Genomic DNA, 26102 nt, shown 5'->3' on the forward strand with positions numbered 1-26102 from the left:
GAGCTCCTTCTCATCCCTTAATTTCTCCTCAATCCTGCACATTCTGCCAGAGGAACACATGCAACACATGGGTCGTGATTGAGGATAGGTTAAGGAAAAAACACATTGCATCTTGTGCCTGCAGGGGAATCCCAACGCGAGGAAGCAGAGTGCACAAAGCTGATGCAGCACAAATGATTTCACTACAAAGAGGAGTGAGGGAGGGCAGAAAATCCGTCCAATGAAGGGCAGTGAATCCACAGAGTGGGCAGGAAATCAAACGTCTGAAAACAGGGAAGATCAGATCAGGTCAGCAGGGTTCCAAGTTGGGTTGGCACCCTACTGTTTCTTATTTATTTGCAGGCTCACTGTGTCGCGCTGTGAAGGCATCAGGCATCCGGCTTACACTCCACGTGCCATGTAAAGGTCGGGTTGACTGTCGACATTGAAGTAAGATCAGGGTTTACAGTCCCTAACTGTACTGAACCAAAGCAGACTGCTTGGTGGAAACAGGTTAAGGGTATTTAAATCTTTAAATCTTTCTTGTTTTGATCTCTTCATTCTGTGTCAGCCGCCTTCCTCCTTTTCTATGTCTCTTGTAAAGTAAAACAGGACTCCATCAGCTATTAAAAAACACCTTCAGGGTCGTTTTCTGAGCAAAGGTTCCTTTACTTTCAACCATCTTATTTTTATCCATGAAAAGCATCAAGGTGATTCTGGGTTTTACTGCAGTGGTTAAAGGACGGAGGTGGTGCCAGGTGCAGTTTCAAACAAGCTGAAAATGAAAGAGCTGCTAGCATCGCTGCTGGTGAAACTGAAGGACCTCAATCTTTGTATTTACTGCCAAACCCTGAAAGGATTAATCACCTTGAATGCTTTAAAGGGAACATCAATCTGCACACTGCATGCCCAGAGCCGAGTTCAGCGTTTTCCAATCAAATCTGCAGCTGATCATGAAACACTGAGTCTCTGTCATGTGAGTCACAAACATCAATAACCCCTCCATCAGCAGCATGTGAGCTTTTAATCAGTGACTTAGAGACGACAATAACACGCCCTGGCATGTGTGCACTTTCTACATTTGATGGGAATTATTTCAGTCATGATGAGGGATGATGAAATCTGCTCCGCGGTGACGCATTCGATCCACAGATACGACCCGAGAGCAGCTAAATGAAGCAGGCGTTCTTTAATTCACAGACCTGCAGGAGAACACAGTGTAAGTTCTCTGTGTGTCTGAAACGAGGTCAGCCGTCTCTCCTGACAGGTGTGATGCATTCGCAAACAACACGGCTCTGTGTGTGTGTGTGTGTGTGTGTGTGTGCAGACACGTGGAGCTGCAGTGTGACAGCAGGAAAGCTTTCTGCTTCTTCTGCATGAATGGATTAATTTCTCGCTGATTTGATTTGCTCCATTGCTCATTATCTATAAAAACAGGGATGTTGCTTGTCACATTATAGGTACATGAAACTGAATTATTCTGCGCTCAAATATGGGACGCAGGATCGGGTTGTTACAGTCCAGTAGAGGGCGCTGTTTTATCATAATGATGATTGAAACGTGGTGATTTGACGTTCATTTGTGTACGTTTCATGGATCAGAGTTATGTTTCATGTTGGTGTTCTTGTAGTAGATGTTCACACGTCATAAGAAATATAAAAAAAATCGTGAAACAAATTCAGAAACGATGCAAATTTAAAACAACACGTCAAAAGTGCAAAACAAAAGCAACGATTTTCTTGACGAGCTTCAAGCAGCAGCATCTGCGTGAAGGTTCTTCATGTTTTTCCAAGAGTAAATTAATTCTTTCGTTGCTGATTGTTCGTCCTCGTCAGCCACCGTAGAGCCCGTCATGATTTAGATTGTCATGATTCAGTTCTTGCAGAATAAAGCTCCGTGCCCAACAAAAGGTGAGGTTTATACGGCAGGGTGTGAACGACACGAGCTCTTCTGAAAACGTGATTTGCAACATTTTTTAAAAGTCTTTAAAAATCTGAAGACGTGCATGTCTGTCTTTTTTTTTACCTTTATCATCTATATCTACCAAACTCTAAAGCTGCAAGTCTGACGCATACCAATGTGTCCACTCTGAGGTCGTTTTCTGAACTCACCTTTCAGGGTGTAGGTTCCAGGAGCTGCCGGTCCATCCCAGCATGCATTGGGCCACACACGGGGAACATCATGGACGGCTTTAGACAACTTCTCTGCAGCCAGAGGAGAGTTCTTTGTGTGTTTGGTGGATAAAATCTATTTTAGCACACGGGTTAGGAGGTCACAGTGTAAGCAGGAAGGGGCGGGACTAAGGGGAGGCTGATGAGGCTCAGGTGAAGACAATCAGGGCGGGGCAACACACAAGGACAGGAAGTAGATCGCTGAAACAAGAGGACAGAGAGACTACAAAATAAAACAAGGAAGTGACAACAAACACCAAAGTAAGAGGACAGAATGAGACAGCTTTGAAATTGTGTAAATTGGTGCATTAGAGTTTTTCTTCCTCGTCCTCAGTGTTTCAGAATGGATTGTTTTGTAGGGTGGATTGAGGTTCAGATCAGAGGGTTTTGTGTCCAAGAACAAGGCTCGCTTCTCCTCCTGTAACTCTTTGTACTTTGGAGTGTTTTCAAAGAGAAGAGACTGCTCCTGAAATCCGCCTGAGAAGAATCGATCTGTGTCTCTTTCTCACCGCTCCGTAGTGATTCTTTGGATCCCCGAGGACCTGAAGCCGTGTTGGATCAGACACGGAACACAAATCAGCATTAAGAAAAACCACCAGACAGCACTTCTTCTTCTTCTTCTTCTTCTTCTTCAAAAGAGCCCGATCGTTCGGCTCTGGATTACTGCATGCAACTTCTTTTTGCGGCCTGCAGATTTGCACACGCATGTCGATGCACTATTCTCAGCTGTGTTTCACACTCCATCTGCTTAACGCTTCAGCCTGTGAGGAGGACGGGGAAATGAAGAATGGAGTGTCGTGCTTTACTTCAGTTAGTGTCTCTGCACAGCTTTAGTCTGTGTGTGTGTGTGTGTGTGACGCTGAGCCGCAGCAACAAGAGGGGATTGAAAATGTACATGTAGTCTTATTCTAATAAACAATCCATGTTCCTCTAACTCTAATATGTGTCTCTAGTCCGTCTTCAAACCCCCCCAATGATGAGAAAAGTCCATCCTCTCTGTCTTTTGCCTGCTCTACTTTTCAGAAAATGTGTGCTCAAACAGGCCGTTTGGAGATTTCCCCTTCATGACATCACAAAGGGCAGTAGCCCCTCCCCCAGGTGGGTGACACTCCCACAGCTAGGTGTTTGTTCTGCCCTCTGAGTCTGCCTTCTCACCGTAAACAATAGAACATGGAGCGAGAAAGCACCGAGTACACTCAAGCCCTTCCAGAGAGGGGGCGTGGTCAGACACAGCTCATTTACATATTTAAAGGTACAGACACAGAAACAGCCTGTTCTGAGCAGCAGGGCTGAAATAGAGAGGTTTATAGATATGATCAAATACAGGATCAGAGTGGATTTAGAACAAGAAACTTCACACACATGTTTTGAGGAGCTCTGAGACTTATTTAAACTTGATGAGGAGGAGGAGGAGGATATGTGACCTTTAATACGTTTGGACAGAAACAGGGAGTGAGCGCCAAGGTCAGTAAAATCCTGAGGCTTGATCACAAAAATGCTCCTTTAATATTATTATGTTGTTGACATGATCACAAAGCAGTGCTTTAGAGACAGAGAACAGAGCAGGATCATAAACAAAGAATTCATTTCTGACAGACACAGAGAGCTTCCCACTGTGACCCCATCACAGCAGGTCTCCGTCTCATTCAAATTCCTTTCAAATGCACATTTCACACGGTCTGTTTCAGGGAGAAAATGCATCCCTTTGATGCTAAACACATCAAAAATCCAATTCTGTTTTTCCATCTAAACCTAGGCCAAGTTTTTAAGTGTTTGGGGAGGAGGGGGGGAAGGGGGCACTTCTGAACTCTCACACCATGCATGAGATGTTGAGTCATATATGAAAACACCACAGTGGGATCTGCACGGTGCAGGAAATTAAAGGCACATTTTCAGAGTCGGTGACCCAGAAAACAACGTGAAAAACCCCACAAGAATTACACACAAGTTCTCTGCTGTTGTTTGTCTTCAGGTTGATTTATAAAGGTTTACAATCCTTATAGTCAGTCAGGCGGAAAAACTGAATAAGCAAGTTTTTACCTGCAAGACACAAAAAGAAACCGGTGCTCTTATTTTCACATTTTAATGAGTGAATTGCTCCCTAAAGAAACACAAATTTTCTGATATTTTGCATTCCAGTTCTAATCTCTCCTCAGAGTGATGTAACTGTAATAAAGAAGATATTTTCAGCTCTCCTCTGCAGCCTCCTCTCTCCTCCCTAGTAAACATATTTCCGGCCTGTTGGGTAAAATCCCTGAAATGCTCATAAATCCTCAGTAAAGATGTTTTTACGCTGCAGGCTGAGCGATTCTTTATCTAAATGGACTCCCTGCACAGTGCGTCTGTGTGCAGCCTCCTCCACCCTCTGTCACATGATCAGATGATGCTCCATCACCTGAGCTTCATTAGCATACACAGAGCATTAGGAGGCTAAACACAGCTGCTGCTGACACTCTGATATGTGGAGCAGAGGACAGCAGAAACTACAAACAGTTAGACACAACATCTAAAAATAGACCTTATTAGGGGACAGGCTCCTGCAGCCTTCACCTTTTTTAAAATGATGTATTTATATGATCTGACTTCTTATTTGAACTTCACAGACGCTTGTGTTAGCGTCAGGGTGAAGCGTTCAAAAATTGCTTAACACAAAATATGTTCAAAGTAACTTCTTAAAAATGAATAACTGACCTCTCCTCTGCAGGGTGCGCTTTAAACGGTTCTTAAAAAAGATGCTTAATTCTCCTTCTGTCTAAATTAAGCTGACGAGAATTACAGCACATCCAGTTCTTGATAGCACTCGGACAGTTTTCCCGGATGACTAACTTGCTGAAGTCATTTGGTTTAATGGAGACATACACACATGTGCTTCAAGAGCGTTAAAGTGGGGCGTGTAACCGAAACGACTGATTATATGCGCCAGACGAGGCATGAAGAAAAAAGAAAGGGGCCCAGAATTTAGGGACTCTGTGTAATATTTAATTAAAAAGATAAAACTTCCCTATAAATGAATATAGAATCATTGATGGTGCTGCGTTTGCTGCATGCTGTAGAGTTGCATGCTAATGAGGTAAGACATGCACAGCAGGTTTAAAAATGCACCCAGGGCATCATAGGAAACATCTTTGAGAGCATTCAGTCATTTCACTAATCGTGCAAACATCTCTCCTGTTGTTATCGGTTTAATAATGGCATTTCAAGTTTGGTGAATTTTGCTGGTGTTCCTGGTGAAGTATAGGTGTGGCCTACACTTCATTTCAGCCTGTATCACACCGAGTATGAACTTTAAAGTGTGTATGGAGAGCTAGCATGCCCTCCTGCACCGCTGATCCACACACACATCATGAAAGGTGTATGAAAATGACAAAGCAGGAATAATGCAATCATAGCCAGAGAGTTTCTCGCTGTGTGTGTGTTTCTGTGTGTCTTTGTGTGTTTGTGTGTTAAAGGAGAAGGACACACATCCTTATTAAACACACTGTATCCCCCAAGGCTGCTTCAAACCTTTTGTTTGTGCACACACTCAGCAGTACCAGAGATAGAAGAAGAGCGCACGTCTTTGTTTTTTTGTCGTCTCTCTGCAGGAACACGACCCCGGATGCGCCGTCATTAAACATCCTCTGAGCGGACAGAGGTCACTGCTGGGTACTGAAGACGAATGCACATGAGGAAGGCGAGAAGAAAAAAGATCAAATAAATCAGAAATGGAAAAAAAAACAGAGCCGTGCACATGTTGAAGAGGAATTCATCTTTAGTTATAAAACATCTTTGTACAGGATCTCTAGAGGTTTACAAAAGGCCGAGCACACATACAAATACACACAAAATAATAAATACAGACTAACTTTTTATACAGAATGTACAGAGAACAGGAAACTACACGACTGTACAGATATAGTGCAGGTAACACTCAATGACACTTTAACATTTTGGATGTTTTGCATGCATTTCCATCTAAAGGACTCCAAGACGTTAGGGGCTGGGCATCACGTTTTTTTAATCAGGAGCCTAAACTGTCATACAGTGGACGTAGCCTCGGTTCTTTAAAGCTGCATTCTTCATAATGTCCACCAGGGGGTGAAATGCAAAAATCAGTAAATGCTGATTTCTAAACCGCCTAGTATCATAGTTGTTCCTCCTGATTGGTCCAAAATGCAGTATGAGAACAAATGCAAGATCTGCATTTTTCCAAAACTACCAGGATGTTGTACTGACTCTGGAAAAATCTACAGTCTGCATCAGACCAGTCTCCCTCACGTACTGTTTCCCACCATGCATAGCACCAGGTCGATTCTCTAAATCATGAAAATCTAAATTAAATGAACGGAGTTTTTATGTTTTGTAAATCATCGCATTCTGTTTTCACGGGTTGTAAAAGTTTATACGACATTTTAAACATGTGGAAGTTGTTTTTGTCCATCAGAGGAAGCAGCTTTTGGTTTGTCATTCGCTTTTTTTTTTTTAAGTGAACTACATTAAAAAAAAAACACACATACCCAGCCCTGCAGGTAACACGTCTCTGTAAATCTACTGTTTCTACACGCTAACATGATGCACGCACACGTTTCACACACAACTACAGCTGAGATGTTTCTCAGGGAGTCAAAGGGAAGATAAACTTCTCTATCAGGTGCAAGTTGCATAATCTTTTTTACCGCTGCTTCAGGAGCGGTCTCAGAATGAAATGTTGATGTCATATCAGCTGTGATGAAAGTGTAAATCAATGAGATGGTGGTCGATGATTGGCCGCTTGGGTGAGTTAAATCGGACCTGCTGGCTGCACGTGTCGAGGTCAGTGAATCGATCGTTTGTCCCGAGTCGACGTTCTGAACAGAAATGGATCAAACTGCAGTCAGATTTTGCGCGGAGGGATTGAAATCATTGCAAACTTGAGGCGAGAGGCTCGTTGTTCGGTGGTGTCTTGGTCGTCCTGAGTTTGGGAGAGATGGTTCGTGCATGCTGATTGGCTGTCAGGGTTCAGTGCCTCTCAATGATTGGTAGGTTTTGGTGAAGCTTCCTCGTCCTCGGTCCTGAATGAGGAGAAATATGCATTCAGTATCTGTAATAATACACTGAGGTACGTGGTTCTTGAAGGTTTTTTAATGAAGAAATCATCCTGTTCTTTCTGCAAACACCTCTCTATATCTTTTATTTTCTGTCTCTGAGCTCTCGTCTCCTCTTACTGTGTCTCAGCGTGCTTTGGTTCCCAGGCGTCTGAAAGGTTCTGGACGTCGCCGGACCTTCTCCCTCTGCAGTGATGACCTGGACGTCCAGCCTGTACACACTGTCAGGATGCAAACTGGACACCACCAGAACGTTGGCGTCCTGCAGGAGAGCAAGAGGAAGGACGAGCAGAGAGAGGAAGAAGGGGTAAAAGATTTTAAAATGTGCTCAAGGTGTGTGAAATTGGAGAGAAGCAGCAATCTGAAGGTGTTGGAAATGTTTGTCAGCTCAGTGAACCCTGAGATTTGTCTGCAGGGAAAACACCAAATCTGACTGACTGCTTAAAAGGGAAGAAAGAGACAAACAAACAAAAGCTGGTGGTAAGGGATACTTTCTGGATTTATAGGAAAGTAAAGTCGCACACATCTTGGTGCAGGATCAAAGTCGGAGCTTCATTTTTCAAGTTCTGTTGGCTGTGTGTTTGAAAAGCCCTCTGAGTCACAGGGTGGGTGTGTCTGCCATTCAAAGATTTAATTCAAGATAAATTACAACCCGAGCGTCGGCCTGATTGGGGTCAGCTTTCTGCCCGAGCATTTGCACAGTTTTTCCACTTTTAATGTTTTTAATGTCTTCAGCTCAATCGAGCACGGGGCAAAATGACGAGGCAGAAAGTCAACAAAGGAGACGACTCAGAAGAAGGAGGAGAAGAAGAAGGAGACGAAAGGAGGAGAAGAAGAAGTCGCATGAGAGGAAGAAGATGTAGAAGTAGGAGTAACGTAGGGTTGTCATGATGCCTGAATACCTTTGTGTTACCACGGCAACAACAACTAAAGTCCTAGACTCTGACTTCAGTGTCATCAGTAGAAGTTAACAGGCACGTCTCTAATTCCTGCGCCACCTTTAGAGACTCAAACTGAACATTCAGAGGATCTGAAGCGGCACTGACCGGCGGCAGGATCTGAGACTGCGAGATGAGGCTGTGAGGCAGCTTGTTGTCGTTGGGTCGGTTTGCGGGGATGACCTCCGTCCACGTCACCTGGTAACCCGTCAGCTGCAGGTAGGAAGGGGGCGGGGACAAATCCCAGCTAAAGATGGCCGTCAGGTTTCCTCCTCGCACCTCGAAGGCCGCCGTCAGGTTGGCCGGTTTGATCAGGACCTTCTGAGGGGGAGCTGTGGGGGGAACCAGGATGTTTCAAATCCTTCTGCTCTTTTTGTTGACGATTAAAAACATTGCACACGCGATTGCTTTTCTCTCACCTTTCCCCGAGTGACAGGTGATTGGTTTGGGGCTCTTGGCCTGGATGGCGGCGCAGGACGGAGTGAAGAAGACGGCGCTCTCTGCAGGGGGTCGAGTCTTCTTACTGAGCGGCTGCAGGAGGACTCTGTACTTGCAGGAGAAGAGGAGATCCTGCAGGCTCACAAAGCTCTCCTGCGTCGCACAAAGACACAAATATGATCAGGAAGTGTGCTGACTGAAAGCCAGAAGGTTTTTAATGTGGGCGTGGTTTCAAGAGGTTACCTGTGTGTTCATCTTCTCCGGGGCTCTGCTCTGGTTGTGTGCACAGTGCTCTGGTTTCCACTGGACTCTGTAATACTCAACTGAAGGATCTGGAAAACACAACAAGAGATAACTGTGACAACCAGGAGGAAGCTGTTTTCAGACCCGTCTATAGGAGAGGATTAGGGTCAGATATGAAAAATAAATAATGAGGTCAGAGGGAGAGTGTTCACACCTGTGCTGCTCTGCCAGTAAACATGAACTCTGAGCTGTCCGTCCTGAAAAAAACGGCGTCCCAACGTCCAAAATGTCTCCTGTCGGGGGTCTCGGGGCGGTGCTGGAAGCTTCAACACAAAGAAACAACAATGAAACTTCAAGTGTCATAAACAGGGAGTTAATAATGATGACGTATCACTAAAAAGATGAATAAATCTCCATCAGGCTCAGAAGTTTGTGAGTTTCAGGTTGATTCTGGGAGGAGTGAAGCTCAGAGACACGAGGAGGATCAAAGATTTCAAACAGGAGAGAAACTCTTTCAGGTGTTGAAATTGAAAAGGTAGACTTTTTGTGAAAAAAACTCTGGACAGCAGTGTGAAATCATCCAAAGATCACACAGGAGGAGAGGAAACATTCAGCTCTCGTGTTTGGAATAAAGTGTTTAGAGAAAGGCGTCGTACCTCGCTGCGTGCTGAAGTGCAGGATGGCTCGGGGCCCTTTGATCTGAGTTTGACCCCAGAATGAAACAGCCTGCACCTCCACGCTGTAGCTCCTGTTGGCCCGCATGCTGTCCAGCTCCACCTGGCTCTGCAGACATGAACACACACAAGAAGAGAGTCAACCCGTCTGTCACGTTATTAACAACGTCCTCATCTTTTAGTCGGGGTCGTTTAGACGAGAAACATCTGAAAACTCTGCGCTAGAAGCTCGTGCAATTTGCTTTTTTTTCTTGCAGCTTTCCTCGAGCGGTCGCTAAACGTGACCTGTCTGTTTACATTCCCAACATGTACGCCGCGCTCCGTCACCGCTCCTTTGAGTCAGATCTAAAAGTCTGAACACTGCACTGTGTGTCTGAGACGAGCATCAAGAGGAATCAAGTCGAGAAATGACATCACTGACATGTGATCACATTTAACATCCAGAGACTCAGACGGCGTGAGGAGGAACTTCTCATGATTGTTCCTCCTGAGGAGACGGCTTTGGACAATTTAAGATCTGAGATGTTGTCACTCTTTGATAAAAGCTTTACCTTCTGTTGATCTGATCACACAGTGTCAGTAAACACAGCTCGACTGTAATGTTTAAAAACCTTTAAAGACAGAAGCTCAACAGACTTGAGCTTCTTTATTACTTATAAAAATATACATGTTTAAATGGATATTTCTTGAGCTTGGTCGTCTCCTAACTGGAAGGTCAGGGGTTCGAGTTTTACTCTCTCGCAGTGTCCGTCCATCCTCACCTCTCTGACCGTCTTCCTCCTCTTGGTCAGCGATGAAGCGCTCGGCTGTCCGGACGCCGTCCAGCTCCAGCTCACTTTGTAGTGATGCACGGGGACGTCCAGGTCGTCGGGCGCGCTCCACTGCAGCCGAGCCGACACCGCCCGACCCGGACCGAAGGTCATGTTGGACACCCGGAGCTCGGAGGGGGCGGGGGGGTTGGAGGGGTCTGAGAGAGAGAGAGAGAGGGGGACACTTTAAATATTCACTCACATGATATGAGCCAAAACGATAAAAAGTCAAAACGCGTCTGACCTCTGCTGGAGTGGACGTGTCTGCTCGGCGTGGTGAAACCTCTGGTTCCGTGTGTGTTCACAGCGGCCACTCTGAACTGATACCAGCGTCCAGGCCGGGTGTCGGAGAGCCTCGCTCCCTGCTCTGTCGTCTGAGACCGAGCGGCGGGCGAGAGAGAGAGAGAGAGAGAAAGACAAAACTTTAAGCCACTGATGATGCAGAGATTCTTTCTACCGGATAAATGTCGATATTTTCTACTTCTAACTTCTTAGTTGAGTGAGTGAGTAAATATCGCTCACCTGTGCCACCAGCTGCCAGGGGGTGGCGCTGTCCTCGCTGGGCTGGATGCCAAAGTTCCACCTCCTCTGCAGGACGTAGACGACAGGCTCGGCAGAGATGTTGAAGCGGGACGACCATCGGACCTCCAGCTGACCCGAGGAGAGCTCAGTGAAAGCCAGCTCCTTCCTGGGCTTCAGGGGAGCGCCTGAGAGAGAGAGAGAGAGAGAGAGAGAGAGAGAGAGAGAGACAGAGAGAGACAGAGAGAGAGAGAGAGAGAGAGACAGAGAGAGAGAGAGAGAGAAGAGAGAGAGAGAGAGAGAGAGAGAGAGAGAGAGAGAGAGAGAGAGACAGAGACAGAGAGAGAAAGAGACAGAGAGAGAGAGAGAGAGAGAGAGAGACAGAGAGAGAGAGAGAGAGAAAGAGAGAGAGAGAGAGAGAGAGAGAGAGAGCAGAGAGAGAGAAAGAGAGAGAGAGAGAGAGAGAGAGACAGAGAGAGAGAGGGAGAGAGAGAGAGAGACAGAGACAGAGACAGAGAGAGACAGAGACAGAGAGAGAGAGAGACAGAGAGAGAGAGAGAGAGAGAGAGAGACAGAGAGAGAGAGTCAGACAGAGACAGAGAGAGAGAGAGAGAGAGAGAGAGACAGAGAGAGAGAGTCAGACAGAGACAGAGAGAGACAGAGAGAGAGACAGAGAGAGAGAGAGAGAGAGAGAGAGAGAGAGAGAGAGACAGAGACAGAGAGAGAGAGAGAGAGACAGAGAGAGAGAGAGAGAGAGAGAGAGACAGAGCGTGAGAGAGAGAGAGAGAGAGAGAGAGAGAGAGAGAGAGACAGAGACAGAGAGAGAGACAGAGACAGAGAGAGAGAGAGACAGAGAGAGAGAGAGAGAGACAGAGAGAGAGAAACAGAGACAGAGAGAGAGAGAGACAGAGAGAGAGAGAGAGAGACAGAGAGAGAGAGAGAGAGTTTCTTAATATGACTTTGTTAGATCTGGTTGTGCTGAACTTTCACCAGGATGTCCTCGTCGTCCTCGTCGTCTGCGTCCCCTCAGAGAGGACACAAACTTGTGAGTCGGGTCACTCAGAGTCTCCTCGACCTGCAGAGATTTACAGCTTCTACTTTGAGTGTTTCCATCAGCGCGCCGTGAACTGAACATCCCGCTGCAGGCTCTCAGGATCTGATTCTCCTCAGCTCGCTTTGATCCGTCTGACGACAATGGAGGCCTAAGTAGGACAAACTCCACCTGACTCTCACTCTCTGTTTGTTAGCGACACGTCCTCCACCTGGAGGTTCCTCGTCTGTGTGACAGACGGCCCTGGGGAGTGAGTTGGTGACGTCTTCTTCAGGTTGACAAGAAGTTTATGACAGTGCAAGTGTGTCACAGCGAGTAAAGCATGAAATTATTTATGATGAAAGCATCTTTAAATGAAAGAATAAGATGAAAAATGGATTGTTGACGGTGGCAAAGCTTCAACCTGCGTCAGAGAAGCAGATCTGAGCGTCAGGAGGAGAAACCTTTACAAAGACTGCTTCTGTCTGGACTCAGCTCACCTTTGTACAGGTCTTTGGGGGTCTGGCAGGTGTGTCCGCAGCCGTTGGAGCAGCACTTCTTGAAGGTGGAGCAGTCTCGGTCGTGGTCGCAGCTCTCCACGCAGGCCGCAGCGAAGCCGCTGGCCCTCTCCGGAGGAGGACAGCCGCCCTGCTTCACCGCCAACACCGACTGCAGGAACTCACAGCTGGTCACACACTCCCAGTGCTTCTTAGGAAACACCCGCTGGATACAAGAGAGGGGAATGGATGATTAAACCTTTGAATGTTTACACTTTTAATGTCAACTACTTCTCCTCTCAGGTGAGGTTGATACTGCCTACATGCATCTGTTCTCAGGTGATATGAAAAGGAATTTATGGCCATCTTTCCTACAGGAGAGGACGCTTACAGGCGGGTTATGCTCCTTTGCAGAAAGCAGCAGAGTGAGGATGGAGGACTGAATGTCAGATAAAGTTAATGCAAGGTGTCCGACTTGAGCTCGACCACCTGCAGCCTTCAAACTAAAGCTCAAAGGTCACAGCGAGCACAGAGTGACCGCGGTGTGTGTCAGCGTACCTCACACAGATCTCTGCAGTTGCTCTTCCTCTTCATCTCCCAGGATTCTTTGCAGGGCTCGAGGCACTGTGGAAGAGAAAACACCTCGTTAAATCAACCATCAAATCACCAACATCTCTACCGCTGTGTCATCAATATTTAAGAGTGTAGAAATAATCAACCAGAGCTGCTGTATATATGAGAACACTGATGGCTGCCGTCCTTCTCAGGCTCTTTCTGGATCACGTCCTCACTAACAGCCTGCTCCTGTGTACCAGAGAGCTGAATCCTGCACCAGTAAGCAGCTGCGACTCGGGGGAGCCGCCGCACACCGATTGTAATTTCATGCGGTGGTGAGAAACAGCGGGGAGGAGAGCGACGTACAGCAGCGCCACAAGGACGAGGAGACGAGTCTGAAAGTTACCGACTAGATGGAAACTCTGGGATAACTTATTTACGTATGACTGCGGCTTTTGTGGAAGGGACGATGTGTGAATTAGGATGGTCACGGCTGCGTTATGTGCAGATTCATCTCCAAATATGTGCATTAAAAACGTTCTCTTTACACGACGACATCACACTCAACCGGCTCTGTGATGAAGACTCCATGAAGCATGTCTGATATCTGTGAACCAGGCCTGCCATCTCCCATCTCCGCTCTCCCGCTCTCTACGAGCGACCTGTCCCGCTAATCCCGACCGACGCTCCCTCGCTCCCGTTGGTGAGTTTTACGCTCCATTTCAAGCTTAAATCAAGCATCCCACTACACCCCAGATAACGCTGACCCACCAGAACTTTGAGATGTGGCAGGAAGAGATTTGAGAAAGCACCTCAGTCCCTGCAGATCTATTTGTCTCGGCTGCAGAATTTAGCACCGAATTGGAATTTGGTTTGAGATCCAAGCTGTTCTCTCAGGTCGCAGGAAGTGATTCTGTGTGTGTGTGTGTGTGTGTGTGTGTGCGTGTGTGTTTGGCAGTGCAGCTCCTCCATGACCAAGCGGAGATAATGGAGCGAACAACTTCTCTGCTGACCGTGCAAAATGCTGTTCACTCGGTGCTCCACTCCGTTTGATTCTCTGCCCAGACGAAGCCCTCGGAGAGCAAACAGGCCCCGCGTGTTTGTCTCCGGCTTCCTGTTCCAACAGCTCGCACGCTCTTTGAAAGCGCTCCAGACCTTTCAAAACATCCTCAGACAAGACCTCTGCATCTCCCGAGGAGGCCCGACTGCAAGCAAATTATTTCACAAGTAGTTTTTCTTTTTGAAACAAGAAGGAGGACGTCTGGCTCTCTGTCAAACATCACAACAAGGCTGCAGGGAGCGCCGGCGTCCACTAATGGTCTGCCAAGTGCTCCAGAAAGACGCTCGTTACAACACGCTCAGCGCCAGACGTCCAGGTTGTGCGCTGAGACGCCGCCGATGCTACAGTCGTGACATCTCCAGCTCTTCTCGGAGAGAGTTCGATTGTGTGGGAGAGAGTGCTGCTAATCAACTCTGGCACTCGCAAATGGCCGTCTGCCTGGAGGAGATAGTGACAGAAGGATTAACAAGCACTCATTACCACCCGGGTCCACCAGGACGACCGGGGGCACAAACGGTCACGAGCCAAAGAGATGGGCCGCCTCTCATCAGGACGCTGTGAGATTAAGAGCTGGACAGAGACATGGAACATCTCCAAATGGGAGATATTTTTAAGTGTACTGGGTTTCTATTCCCCTTTAATGAACAGGAAACTCCTGTACTTATGGGGCACCGATTGTAAAGTTGCGCACACCACAAATAACAACAACATTTCTCCACATTTAGCCCTAAAAAAAAATCACTTTTTATTCACATTTTGAGAAATATTTGTGAACTTTGTCATATTTACTTTTGTGAATAAAAATGTAAGATAATTTCATTGGCAAATATAAATGTTAAATATTATATCTAAATGTTAAATATTATATCTAAATGTTAAATGTTATATATAAATGTTAAAAATACATTTCCTGATTCTAAATATTTAGCTACGTTTCTAAACATTTAGTTTACATTCTCAATATTTAGCTTTGATCCTATACATTTAGCTAAGATTGTAAATATTTATAATCAAAGCGGAATATGTAGAATACAAACTAAATATTGAGCAACGACTTCTAAATATTTGTGTGATGTTTTAGGGTTTAAATGTGGAGAAATGTTGTTGTTATTTGTAGTTTGTGCAACTTTACAATCGGCGCCCCATACGTTCTCACCTCGCTGTTTCATAAAGCGTGATACTGACGTCGCTGTGACAGTTCACCTTCAGTGTGAATGTTGCAGATTCCTGCTTAAGGGACAAAGTGACCCCCCCCCCCCCCCCCCCTCCCCCCTCTGTAACGTCTAGGAGGTAGAAACAGAGGCGAGGCGGGATCGGCGAGGCGGGATCGGCTGAGCCAGCGGAGGAGTGCAGCCCCCTGTGTGTTTGAATGTGTGTGTGGATTTCTCTCTCTGCAACACCAGGATGGGATGTGATTTGACAGACTGGGGGCACCAATATTACGATGCTGCAGGATCAATATGAACGTGTTAACGGGTAATGACAGAGGAGCTTTTCTTTGAGGAGCTGTTGCAGAATTGCACGATGAAAAGGCCTCGGAGTTGCTCGTCTCCCGTTGCCTCTGACAGTCAGCGTCGTTTAAAGTGCTGTGTGGTTTCGACGTTTTAAACAGTTTGCTCTTCCAAAAAGTACTCAAACTTTCAAAGAAATACTTCAACTTGTTCATGAGGCAGGAGAAGAATGAGCCCATCAAACACTGCAGACAAACTCCTGCTCACCGACTCAACTGCACAACATTGTTTTTGTGCGATTCAGAGTCCAAATATGCAAACTTGAAACACACAAGGTGAAAACTGATGCCCTGATAGCCTCTTATATAACGAGGGCGCAGCGTGCATGTTGCACTAATGCGGTCGAACTGGCCGTTTCATCACCGAACCACAGCCCTGCCTCAAAGTGACAACAGATCAAAGATCATAAAAAGGAGTTATGACTCCCATGCATGCAACAAATCATGACAATTCAGACTAATACAATCAACTGGAATGCTCGCTAACAAACAATGCATGTGGACGAAAACAAACCGCAGCCCTGACGCAGTCGAGCTGCAGCTTCCACATATTAAAACAAAAAAAACAAACTGTTCTTTGATGAAGAAGCTGCAGACGACATGCAAGACGGTGAGAGCGAAGCCGTCACTGCAGAGCGGCTCGGACACGTTTGACCACATCGTCTTTTAAATCTCTGCTGCTGCACGCTGACGACAATGTGAAGTGATCAGGGGAACGAGCAGAGACTCTTATTGAACAGCAACAAACAGCAGCGTCATCTGAAAGGCTTCTTAAACTAAACACGTTAAAGAGAGTCAGCAGCTCCTTCAAAATAAAACACAGACTCATCCTACAGTGAAGCTGCTCCATCGTCCCTTCTGGGCCTCCGTACATGTGTGCTGGTGACTGTGTCTGCAGAGACTCTGGATTTGGTTTGTTCTGGTTGACTCGGGACGTTTCTGGTGTGTTTCCTCTCAGCCAATCACAGCGCAGCAGGTGAGTTTAGGAGTGAATATGACGGACGTGGACGAAGCAGCAAAGAAGAGAAAATATAATGAGAGTGAGGAGAAACACCAAGTGGATAAAGCTCGTTCTAAAACGAGGGTGAACCTTGTGTTGGCTTTTACTCGTGGACGTGGAGTTGGTCTACTTCCTGTTGGACAGGCGGGCGCCAAACGGCGGCGGTTAGCTCACAGACATGTCCATATGGATATTAATGGATGCATGAATGCTGAATATCATGACAGATAAGTAAAGAAAGTCATCTTTTCCCTTAAGACAGCTGAGAGAAATGAGGTTATAGAAATATTAAAGCTAACATCTGGACTTGTACAGGGTGGGACATCAGAGAAAATCAATGTTTAAGACTGAAGGCTTTATGTCTTAAGAGATTGACATTTTAAATACTCATGTAAGGAAACCAGTCAAAGGAGCATGTCGTGATAAAAAAAACAAATTAAGGACGAGGCAGCTCTTGGTCTCATTACCTAATCCATGCTGCCATGAAAACATCTCCTCCCTGTGATCACTCATAAAGGGCCTGAACGTCTCACTTTGAACGCTCTTAATAATGCAGCTGGGGAGATGTCTAACGCGCCCCAACATGTCATCACAATTAGCCGTCACTAGGATCGCGATGGTTACCAAAGTGAGAGGCTGCTGAGGAGCGTTAATATCTCCATCGCTCTGCAGCCACACAACGTTCCCCCCGGGAGCTGTTAAATATCTGAAAAGGGCTCCGAGTCGCAGAGCCGAAGTGAAATAAAATCATCTGAGCGTCGTTGGAAAGAAGTTAGAGAAGAAAAGTTTGATGATATGGAGGTAATATCTGAGAGGGGAATGTTTTTCATCCATCACGGGGCGTTGATGTATCAGCTGCTGTGATGTATAGCACGTCAGAGAATAGAGGAAAAAACACCAGTGTGATGATGAATGGTGGAGCTGTGAAATGGGTAATAAGCACTACAGTACACGAGCGGTGAATCAATGCACGGTCACACACACACACACACACACACACACACACACACACACACACACACACACAGTGCGAGCAGGCTGACTGTGGTTTACATGTGGAGTGATTTATAGCTGCACAACAATGCAGACATACTGTATGTAGGTGCACATGTGCCTGCAAACATGCAACACAGCAGACACACACACACACACACACACACACACACACACACACACACACACACACACACACACACACACACACACACACACACACACACACACACACACACACACACACACACACACACACACACACACACACACACACGAGGGGGGAGTGATTTATAATGCTGGGAAACACCAGCTGTCCCACGGTACTTCCTATCTTGTTCCCAATCAGCTGCAGCTAACATTTCATTCAAGAAATGCTCATGATGACATACAGTCCACTATTTTTCTGCAGATTTTTGGGTCTGAATTTGCTCCAGTTGATGGTTTGAGTCTGCAGCAGTGAAACAGAAACATCATGTCTTACCTCAGGAGACCCCGCCCCCCTGAAAATGATGTTTAGTTTAATATAATGTGGGAAACAGTGGGGACCTACCTTAGCACACTGTTTGTGATTCAGACACCAGCCCAAGGATCCGTTATTCTGAGGAGGAAGACAGAAACACAAATGAATCAGGAGAACATTGAAATACCATAATTAGAGTGAACAGTGAGTTCAGAGCTGAAAGAGAACACGTTATTCCTCTGTACAAAGACAGATCAGTGTGTTCCCTCTCCAGTTTGTGGAGCTCGCTGTCCTTCACGGCTCCCCGGCGTGCGCCTCGGGGCTGTTTGCAGAAAAATAATGAGTCCACATCCAGGATCACTGGTCGAGTCACAGGAGACGCTCGTACAGTGAATTTACTTTCCAGGCTCGAGAGGCAAACGGGAATGGACTAACACGCCTGTGATCTGTAGGGTTTGTTGAAGGGTTTGATTAACGTCCAGCTTTTTGTGCTTTCAAACTGAAACTGTGTGAAGAATATTTTAAAAAAAGCCTCACAAAGTGTCTATTTTTAAAAAATCTACATATTTCCCTCTCACAGTTTCTTACTGCAGCTTCTAGCAAACGTCACTCAAACAGAATAGAGTTGTCAACATGTTAGGGACTATTTTCAGCAGCGGATGAATCCACTTTGTGCTGCAGGACGATGTAAGTGTGATGTAGTAAAACTGAAATAACATGTGTATTAACCTGGTGTGATATTGAGGCTCGTACATTGGAGCGAAAAGAAAAACAACTCCTCCTGTGCACGGCATCTTCACTTTGATTTATGAATAAAATCAAGTCTGTGTTACATCAATAAATCCTCCCCGTGTTGACTCCAGACGAACATCTATAATCGTAAAGATCAATTCAAAACAACAAAATATCTTTGCTACACAATCTGAGTGATTCCAGCATTTTAATGGGAATAAATCCTGCAGGTATTTTTTTATGAATGCATGCGTCAAAAGTTTGTTTTCATGCCGAATTTCATTTTTGATAAATCACCACAAATAACATAAAGCAAATCAGAAGTTCAGGAGCGATGCAGAGCTGGCTAAACACTGAAGCTACACTGTCCACCACATGGCAACATTGCAAAAGCACAGTCCATCTTGCAAACGTGTTGTTGCATGCTTTTTGTTGCAAACAAAACCACATTCAGCTACGTGACTATCTGATGAAGTAAGGTGACGAGGATCTCTGTAAAGTAAAGATCCAATGATGAGTCAAACTCTAGTCGCTGCAGGAAAACAGTCCAGAGCGGTTAACATTCAGTGGTTTGTTCCTGTGGATGGATTTTCTCTGACAGGAGGGGGGGACAACTGGACACCCCTCCCTCCCCCTCCCCTCCTCCTCCTCCTCCTCCTCCAAACCCATCCCACACTCATCCATTAGGTCAGTGCGAGGGTGTTTCACACTCCAGCAGCCAATCATTGAACATGAGAGCTGCACAGAAGCATCATCGACTCGCTTCACATCGTGCACGGCACCGCATCTGAGAGAGACGCATCAGAGGTGATGTGCAGAAAGAATTTAAAAAAAAAAAAGAAACACAGGAAGTGAGAAAAGTTCTTGTTTGGGTGCAGATAAAATAAAAGAGTTTCAGACAGAATCAGTGAAGCTTCATGATCCAGTCCGATGATTTAAGGAGTGGACCGTCACTGTGTGCAGAGTCATCGCTCTAAGTGGGAGAGCAGAGATTTCTGTCTGCATCAGAGGGGACACACTGCTCCATGTGTGTGTGTGTGTGTGTGTGTGTGTGTGTGTGTGTGTGTGTGTGTGTGTGTGTGTGTGTGTGTGTGTAGTGATAGTTACTGACAGAGGAAGGATCTGCATGAGTCAGATAATGGGGATAACAAGCCGTATGCTCGGCTCTGGTCCCCGACAGACAAAAAGTTCTTGATATGAAACATGATCAAAGTTGAGGTTTAGATAGAAAAACTGCATCTAATGTTTATCTAAAGGGTAATTAGTGTCTTTTAACTCAACATATTTAAATTCTAATGAATGCTTTTTATTTATTAAACTTCAGGGTGCAGGGAGGAGTGACTCACCGACAGAGACACCTGAAAGAAATCACAAACGATCAGCTTTATCAGTGTCTCTGTCTCTAATATGAGACCTCAGAGAGCGTCTCTTCAGTGTCAGAATGTGACAAATCAAAAATGCTTTTATCAGCAGTAGATCACATGTGACACCATGATGGGAAATATTCTTTGTACAGAGAGGCAGCTGTGTTGATGAAACAACCAAAGTAGATGAAGATGCCACAGATGATCACAAAGTTCACAGTACTGAAGCAAAATCAAAAATATCTCCTTCTAAACATACACTTTTTATTCTTACATGGCTCTGTTTTCTGCACCAACAGGCTTCCGTACAGCGTTTTTAATGATAAATTCAAACTCGCTTCTTTCTTTCACAGGCTCAACTCAAACATCTAAATCAAAAAGCTAATCAATACGGTACAAATGTGTTGTAAGGTGTTTCGGAGTTTTTGCGATGGAATCAAAAGAAAAGTCACGAGTTTGGAATTTGGAGTTTTTAGCCTGCAATCAAATGCATTCATAAACTTCTTGTTGTCCCTAAAAAGTGTCATTTATATGCCTCTAAGATAAGTTAAAGTAGCACGGATTAAACGCTGATAAAAACGGAGAATCTCTATTTGGCACGTTTTTACGCACGGCGGTTCATAACTCCGTGTGCGCGTCCTTACCTGCAGCGGTGTGGACACGGACAGCGCCTCCACGCTGTGCAGGCTGAGGCACCGGGACGCACACCTCGCCCTGGACACGCTCTCCGACCAGGACTCCTCATCATCCCCTTCGTCGCGCTGCTTCCGGGCGCACACTCCGGAGCTGAGCAGGAAAATAATCCACAGGGACAGGCTGGACAGCATCTTCTTCTTCTTCTTCTTCTTCTGGGTCTGTGAAACAAAGGATGCAGCACGGAGTGGTGTGATGGAGGTCCAGTGGAAGCAGGACTATAAAGCCAAGGGAGGAGCTAAGAGACCAAGGCGGACACAGGCAGCAGGGTCAGGATGCTGAGAGGCTGCACAGCTGAACCATCACACACACACCGAGCCAAAGACTCTGAAGGGATTTACAGTCAGAAGTTACTGCCACAAAGAGAACACACAAAGCTTATTAAGGAGAGCAATGAGTGACAGACAGACAGGAGGAAGAACAAACCATCTTTGAGATTTAAAAACAGAAAGTCATCACTCATCATTTCTAACTTCTTGTCTTGATTTACTGTCAAAGCAGAAACTTGAGGTTTTGAAGACAATCGCCTTGCCCAAATGAAACACGTAAACACGTATTATTAAGCCAATCATTTGAGGAACGACGGGCGATCACGACCCAATCAGCTGCGTTCAACCAGATGGATGATTGTCTTTCAAATTTGGGTTGTACGACTGCACACACTTGCATAGTGAGAGCAGAGTCACAAGCCGATTCCCCAAGGTCGGGGGCTTCTTCCCTGATTGTGCCTGCACAGAAAGAGAAGGAGCGAGGGAGGATAGTCTACTCTGCTGAAGAGATTTTTGAAATATCATGTTCACATCAAGTCACAGTGACCTCTGACCTCCAGATTCCACTCACAGGGATTTTTGTGCCAAATTTAAAGATATTAAATCGTGACAACAGGAGACAGCAGAGGAGAACCAGAGAATCTTTCCTGTGCATCTTTAACGTCTCCTGTATCTGCATCGTGTTCCCTCATCTGTCGCACATTCCTGATGTCTTTTATCACTTGTTTCTAAAGCTGATGCGTATATGTTTGCCCCTCATGGGCCACCGTACCAGGTCACCTCAGGAGTGATGATATCGAGAGGATAATCTTTCCAGTGTTTTCTTTTCCAGATGTTGAAGCTCAAATCTTCTCACACCTCTTCTGTAATGAAGAGGAAACTTTTTCTGCGATTTTTAAACCCGCAGGTGGAACTTTTTCCATGAGAGTGTTTCCTCGTTCGGGGGGGGAGGAGGAGGGGGGGGGGCGAACACACACACACACACACACACACACACAAATGTGTGTTTTTGTGTTTTTGCAGGGAATCCCAGCTGTAATTCTCACTGGTAGCTGCTAAACAACAACATTTTTATGGACTCCTCTATTAAAGTAACCACAAACATATCGCTCGTAATCAAGGGGGCTGCTTTCCTCGCCCGGGGTCATGGAGCAACCATGACGTGTCGGAAACTCTGAAGAGATCCTCCTCGGGTTGTCGGTTCTCTCATGGCTGGCACAAGGGGCCCCGCTCGCACTGCTGGAGCATCCTGCAGGCCTAACGAGAAGCTGAGATTTTCCTTTTTTACAAACTCATACGACATTGTTTTCACTTTTCTTTACAGCCGTGTGTCCTCACCTCATGAGGCTTTCACAGCTGAGAGTCAGAAATCGGAGAATCTGCCTCATTTTTCAGCTCCAGGTGTTCACAGAGGCCCAAACCTGTGTACCTGCATGGAGCCCTAAACCAAATCCCCGAGCGGCTCTTGGTTTAGTTTTCCATCTTCCGGGGGTTTTTCCTCAAACTGGGCGTTAATGAAGTGAGTGTCTGATGCTCTGGTGGTCCACCCACAACAGGAAGCAGAAAATCCCTGGGAGCGCCCCGCTGAGGGTTTGACTCACTGTTTCACAAATAAAAACAACACACTATGACAGGCTAATTGTCTCATTGTGTGCGCTTCTCCGCTGTGCCAGTTTTCTGGGGCTAAAATTGGCCCCTCGGTTTCAAATGTCAAATACAGTTCAAGCAGGAAAGACACAGCCAGAGGATTATTTTTAAATCTTTGTTTCTATATTCTGGCGTCTCAAAGGAAAAGTTTGAATCACTGGAGAATATTCCTTCAGCCCGCAGCAGTGAAACAGGCTGTGATGGCAGCAAAGTCCTCAACCAAACCCCTTTGAGAAACACTGATTTTTTTCATCTGCAGAACCTGGTAGAACAGAGGTGGGCAACTGGCGGCCCTCGTCAACCCTCAATGTGGCCCTCAGGTCAATTTTTATAAATCAAAACATGAAGAAACCATGAAAAACTCTGCCATGAAATCATGAAAACCAGAAATATTTCCAGAATAATATTTGATCACTGGTATATGTTGAGTTAAATTTGAGACATATTTGACTGTTAGCGTTTTTGTATTCTACAATTTGGCCCCCTGGCAGTGAGAAGTAAATGAATGTGGCCCCTAGCTGTGACCAAAGTTGCCCCTCCCTGTGGTAGAAGATAGTCTGCTGATGTTCTGTCAGTTTGTGACCGCTGTTTTAAAGTGTCAGCCGACACGATAAAATAAGAACCCGACAAAGAGCACGAGAGTTCGTTTCAAACGGACCAAACAGCTCAGGTGTGAATGCACCAAGCAACCGAACTCTGGTTACGCTTGAAATCAGAGGGTCGCTTCAAAGTGCACATCAGAACAGAACAAGGGAAGTGAAGCAAACAGCAGTGCATTGTGGGTTGAATTTGGCAGTCTGGAAACAGCTACCAGCCTTCAGTCCTCCCTGCAGGTTAACGTCCACATGCCTGAGGAGAACATGCAATCTCCACACAGACGGGGATTCAAATCAGGAACCTCCTCGCTGTGCATCCCTGTGAAGTCCCCTTTGTGTAATCACAGAAGGAATACTCCTTTGCATCTTGCTTAACCCCTGAAATTGTGTTCATGAATTTAACAATTACCTGAAACAAGCAGACACATGTCAAGGTGGCGGTGAAGCGATCAGAACGGGTAACTTTGATGAGATTATCTTTGTTATTTCTGTCACGCTTCACTTTGAAATACACTTTTGATTAAAGCAAACAGCTTCTTTTTACAACCTGTGTGAGCGTCACACTTCCTGTTTGTTGTCTCCATCACCCAGATCTCGGTCATTAAGTTGAGTAAGTGAGCACAATGTTATCGCAGCTGTCAGAAATGATGGAGAACATCATAAAAAAAAAAAAAGACGTCATGTTGATGTAAATGTTCCTGAAAATGACTCTTAGATTAAATATCTGCACGCAGGATTCTGACTCTTCTACAGATTTCTCATCACGTGTTTGTTTTTATTGCCTCAGCTCATGTGCGTGTGTGTAAGCGTGTCTTCCTCTCTGCGTGTGTCCTGGTGGAATCCCAGTTTTTTTTTTTTTTCATTGCGGGGTCCTTCAGGCTCCACGCGGGCAGCTGGATGGTATTTCCACTTTGCTCCCGGCACTTGTTACTGAAGGAAACCCCGCGTCATGGGATGCACCTCGTAAAGGAGGAGGTTGCACGTCAGCCCGGGGTTTTACTGAGTGTGCGAGGAGGAGGAGGAGGAGGAGGAGGAGGAGGAGGAGGATATCTCACCAGTAACACACTTCCATCTGATGAGGTTATTTAATGCTGAACAACCTCGGGGTTATCTTTTTTAAGACTCTGGAAAAGTGAAAGAGCTCCACAGCTTGTTTTAAAAAGATGGACGCAATGACAGCTCCCTGAGAGTGAAGCCAAAAACATTTGGAGCTCCCCCTAACTGACTGGCTGCAGTATAGGTCACAAGCTCCGCCTCCTCCATGTTAACAGATGGGACCAACTATGAAATCAAAAATGCATGCCAGATGTATTTCGGTTTCTGTCATGTTGATTTATGTCCAAGAGTTAATTATTCTGAGAAGTATAATTAATTATTCGATGATATAAAGAAAGGTCATGATTGACAGCAATGAGGCAATAGTCACTGAACTTTTCACAACCATGAGTGTCTTTGTCTTCCTCTTCCTCTGGCGTTCTCTACTTCCGCTCCAAGAATGTGCAGCGTGCAGAATGTGTCTATTAATGACCGCACGCCTTGGAATCCTAAATCATGCTCACAAATGACATCAGAGCCATCAGCTCATAAAGCGTGCAAACTGGGGACACATCTCTATTTCTGCTCCCCGTGTTTGAAAAAAAGCATCACATGTTCATCAGTTCTGCTGGATAGATGATTTATAATGAAATCTCAGGTGAGACGACTCAGCGTTAATAAACGATTAGATTCAACACTTCATCATGTGGAGAAAAAAAAAGACTCTGGTGTCAAAATGTGACTCCATTTCTTTATTAGTCTTTTTAAAAACACACACTGAGTGCTGCTCATGTTGCTGCACAGCGCTCTACTGCCCTCTAGTGTCTGTACACAGTACTGCTCCTCTCTGATTTAAATCTGACCTTAAACAAATGATTAAAGCTGCATACTAATATCTCCTCATTTCAAGTCCTCAAACAGATTTTGATTTGCAGCAGCAGTGTAACACAGTGAGATGTTTGCACAGCAGAGATCAGGGGGTCCTGGCTGCAGAGAGGTAGGGGGTGGTGGTTGTGGGGGGGAGGGGGGGGGGTTAGTTGCAGAGGTCCGTGCTGCAGCAGGAGGCGAAGACGCCGGGTGTTTTGATGTAGCCCTGACACGCCGCCATGTTCATGCAGGAGCGGAATGAACGACCTGGAAAGATGGAACAAAAGACTCTAAACAAAGAGAAGTCAGCATTTTCACTGATTAATCACTCTGCAGCCAATCAGAAGCCGGCGTTCACCCTGACCATGCAGCCAAATGCAGACGTTTATTTAGGAGTCAGGAGGAAGTCTGCAGTTGGTTTTCAAGAGCTGCAGGTTTAGTTTGCATGACAGGACGTCCTTCATGAAGCGTGCAATAAAAAGATGACTTCAGACAAATGTGTGACGTGTTTGCAGGACTTACTGAAGGGCGCCTGCAAGATGACGTCAGCGCAGGCGTCCATTGTCCAGGGGCAGGTCTGGATGCTGGTCGTGCTGCAGAGACTGCTGTCGTCCCCGAAACAGTAGTTACACTTCAGAGCGTCAGCTGCAAACAACACACGTTACGCAAAGATAAAAACAGAACTTCCCCAAAAGTAAGAAACCTCAGTCAACCTAACGACAGGCTGAGAGCTGGAGCTGAGGCTGACAAACCGTTACACCGCGCCCACCTGTCAATCAGGTCAGCTACACGCCTTATTGTGAATAACTCTTATCCTTCATCAAATCAAAACTGATGAGTCATCAAAACATTCACCCCCCGTACAGTGTGTGTCCATCCAGACATGAGCTAATCACACCTATTTGGTTTTTTGAACCAGGCTGTAAACATGTTCATCTCTGCTGTAAAAACAGGCTT

The 26102-nt window shown here is 45.8% G+C and overlaps 1 protein-coding gene across 1 annotated transcript; it reads right to left on the reverse strand.

Annotated features, from left to right (window-relative positions):
- Positions 1 to 5879: 5879 nt before the first annotated feature.
- anos1a (anosmin 1a) lies at positions 5880 to 21155 on the reverse strand. Its single transcript, XM_065952232.1, is given in 15 exon segments — positions 5880 to 7180; positions 7334 to 7475; positions 8260 to 8483; positions 8571 to 8742; positions 8833 to 8921; positions 9047 to 9098; positions 9100 to 9155; positions 9489 to 9615; positions 10268 to 10473; positions 10560 to 10689; positions 10838 to 11022; positions 12365 to 12587; positions 12920 to 12985; positions 18033 to 18080; positions 20683 to 21155. Coding segments are annotated over 15 exon segments (1956 nt in total). The 5' UTR covers positions 20866 to 21155; the 3' UTR covers positions 5880 to 7127.
- Between the last annotated feature and the right edge of the window lie 4947 nt (positions 21156 to 26102).

This window comes from Labrus bergylta, chromosome 24 (assembly GCF_963930695.1).
Source record: "Labrus bergylta chromosome 24, fLabBer1.1, whole genome shotgun sequence".
NCBI lineage: Eukaryota > Metazoa > Chordata > Actinopteri > Labriformes > Labridae > Labrus > Labrus bergylta.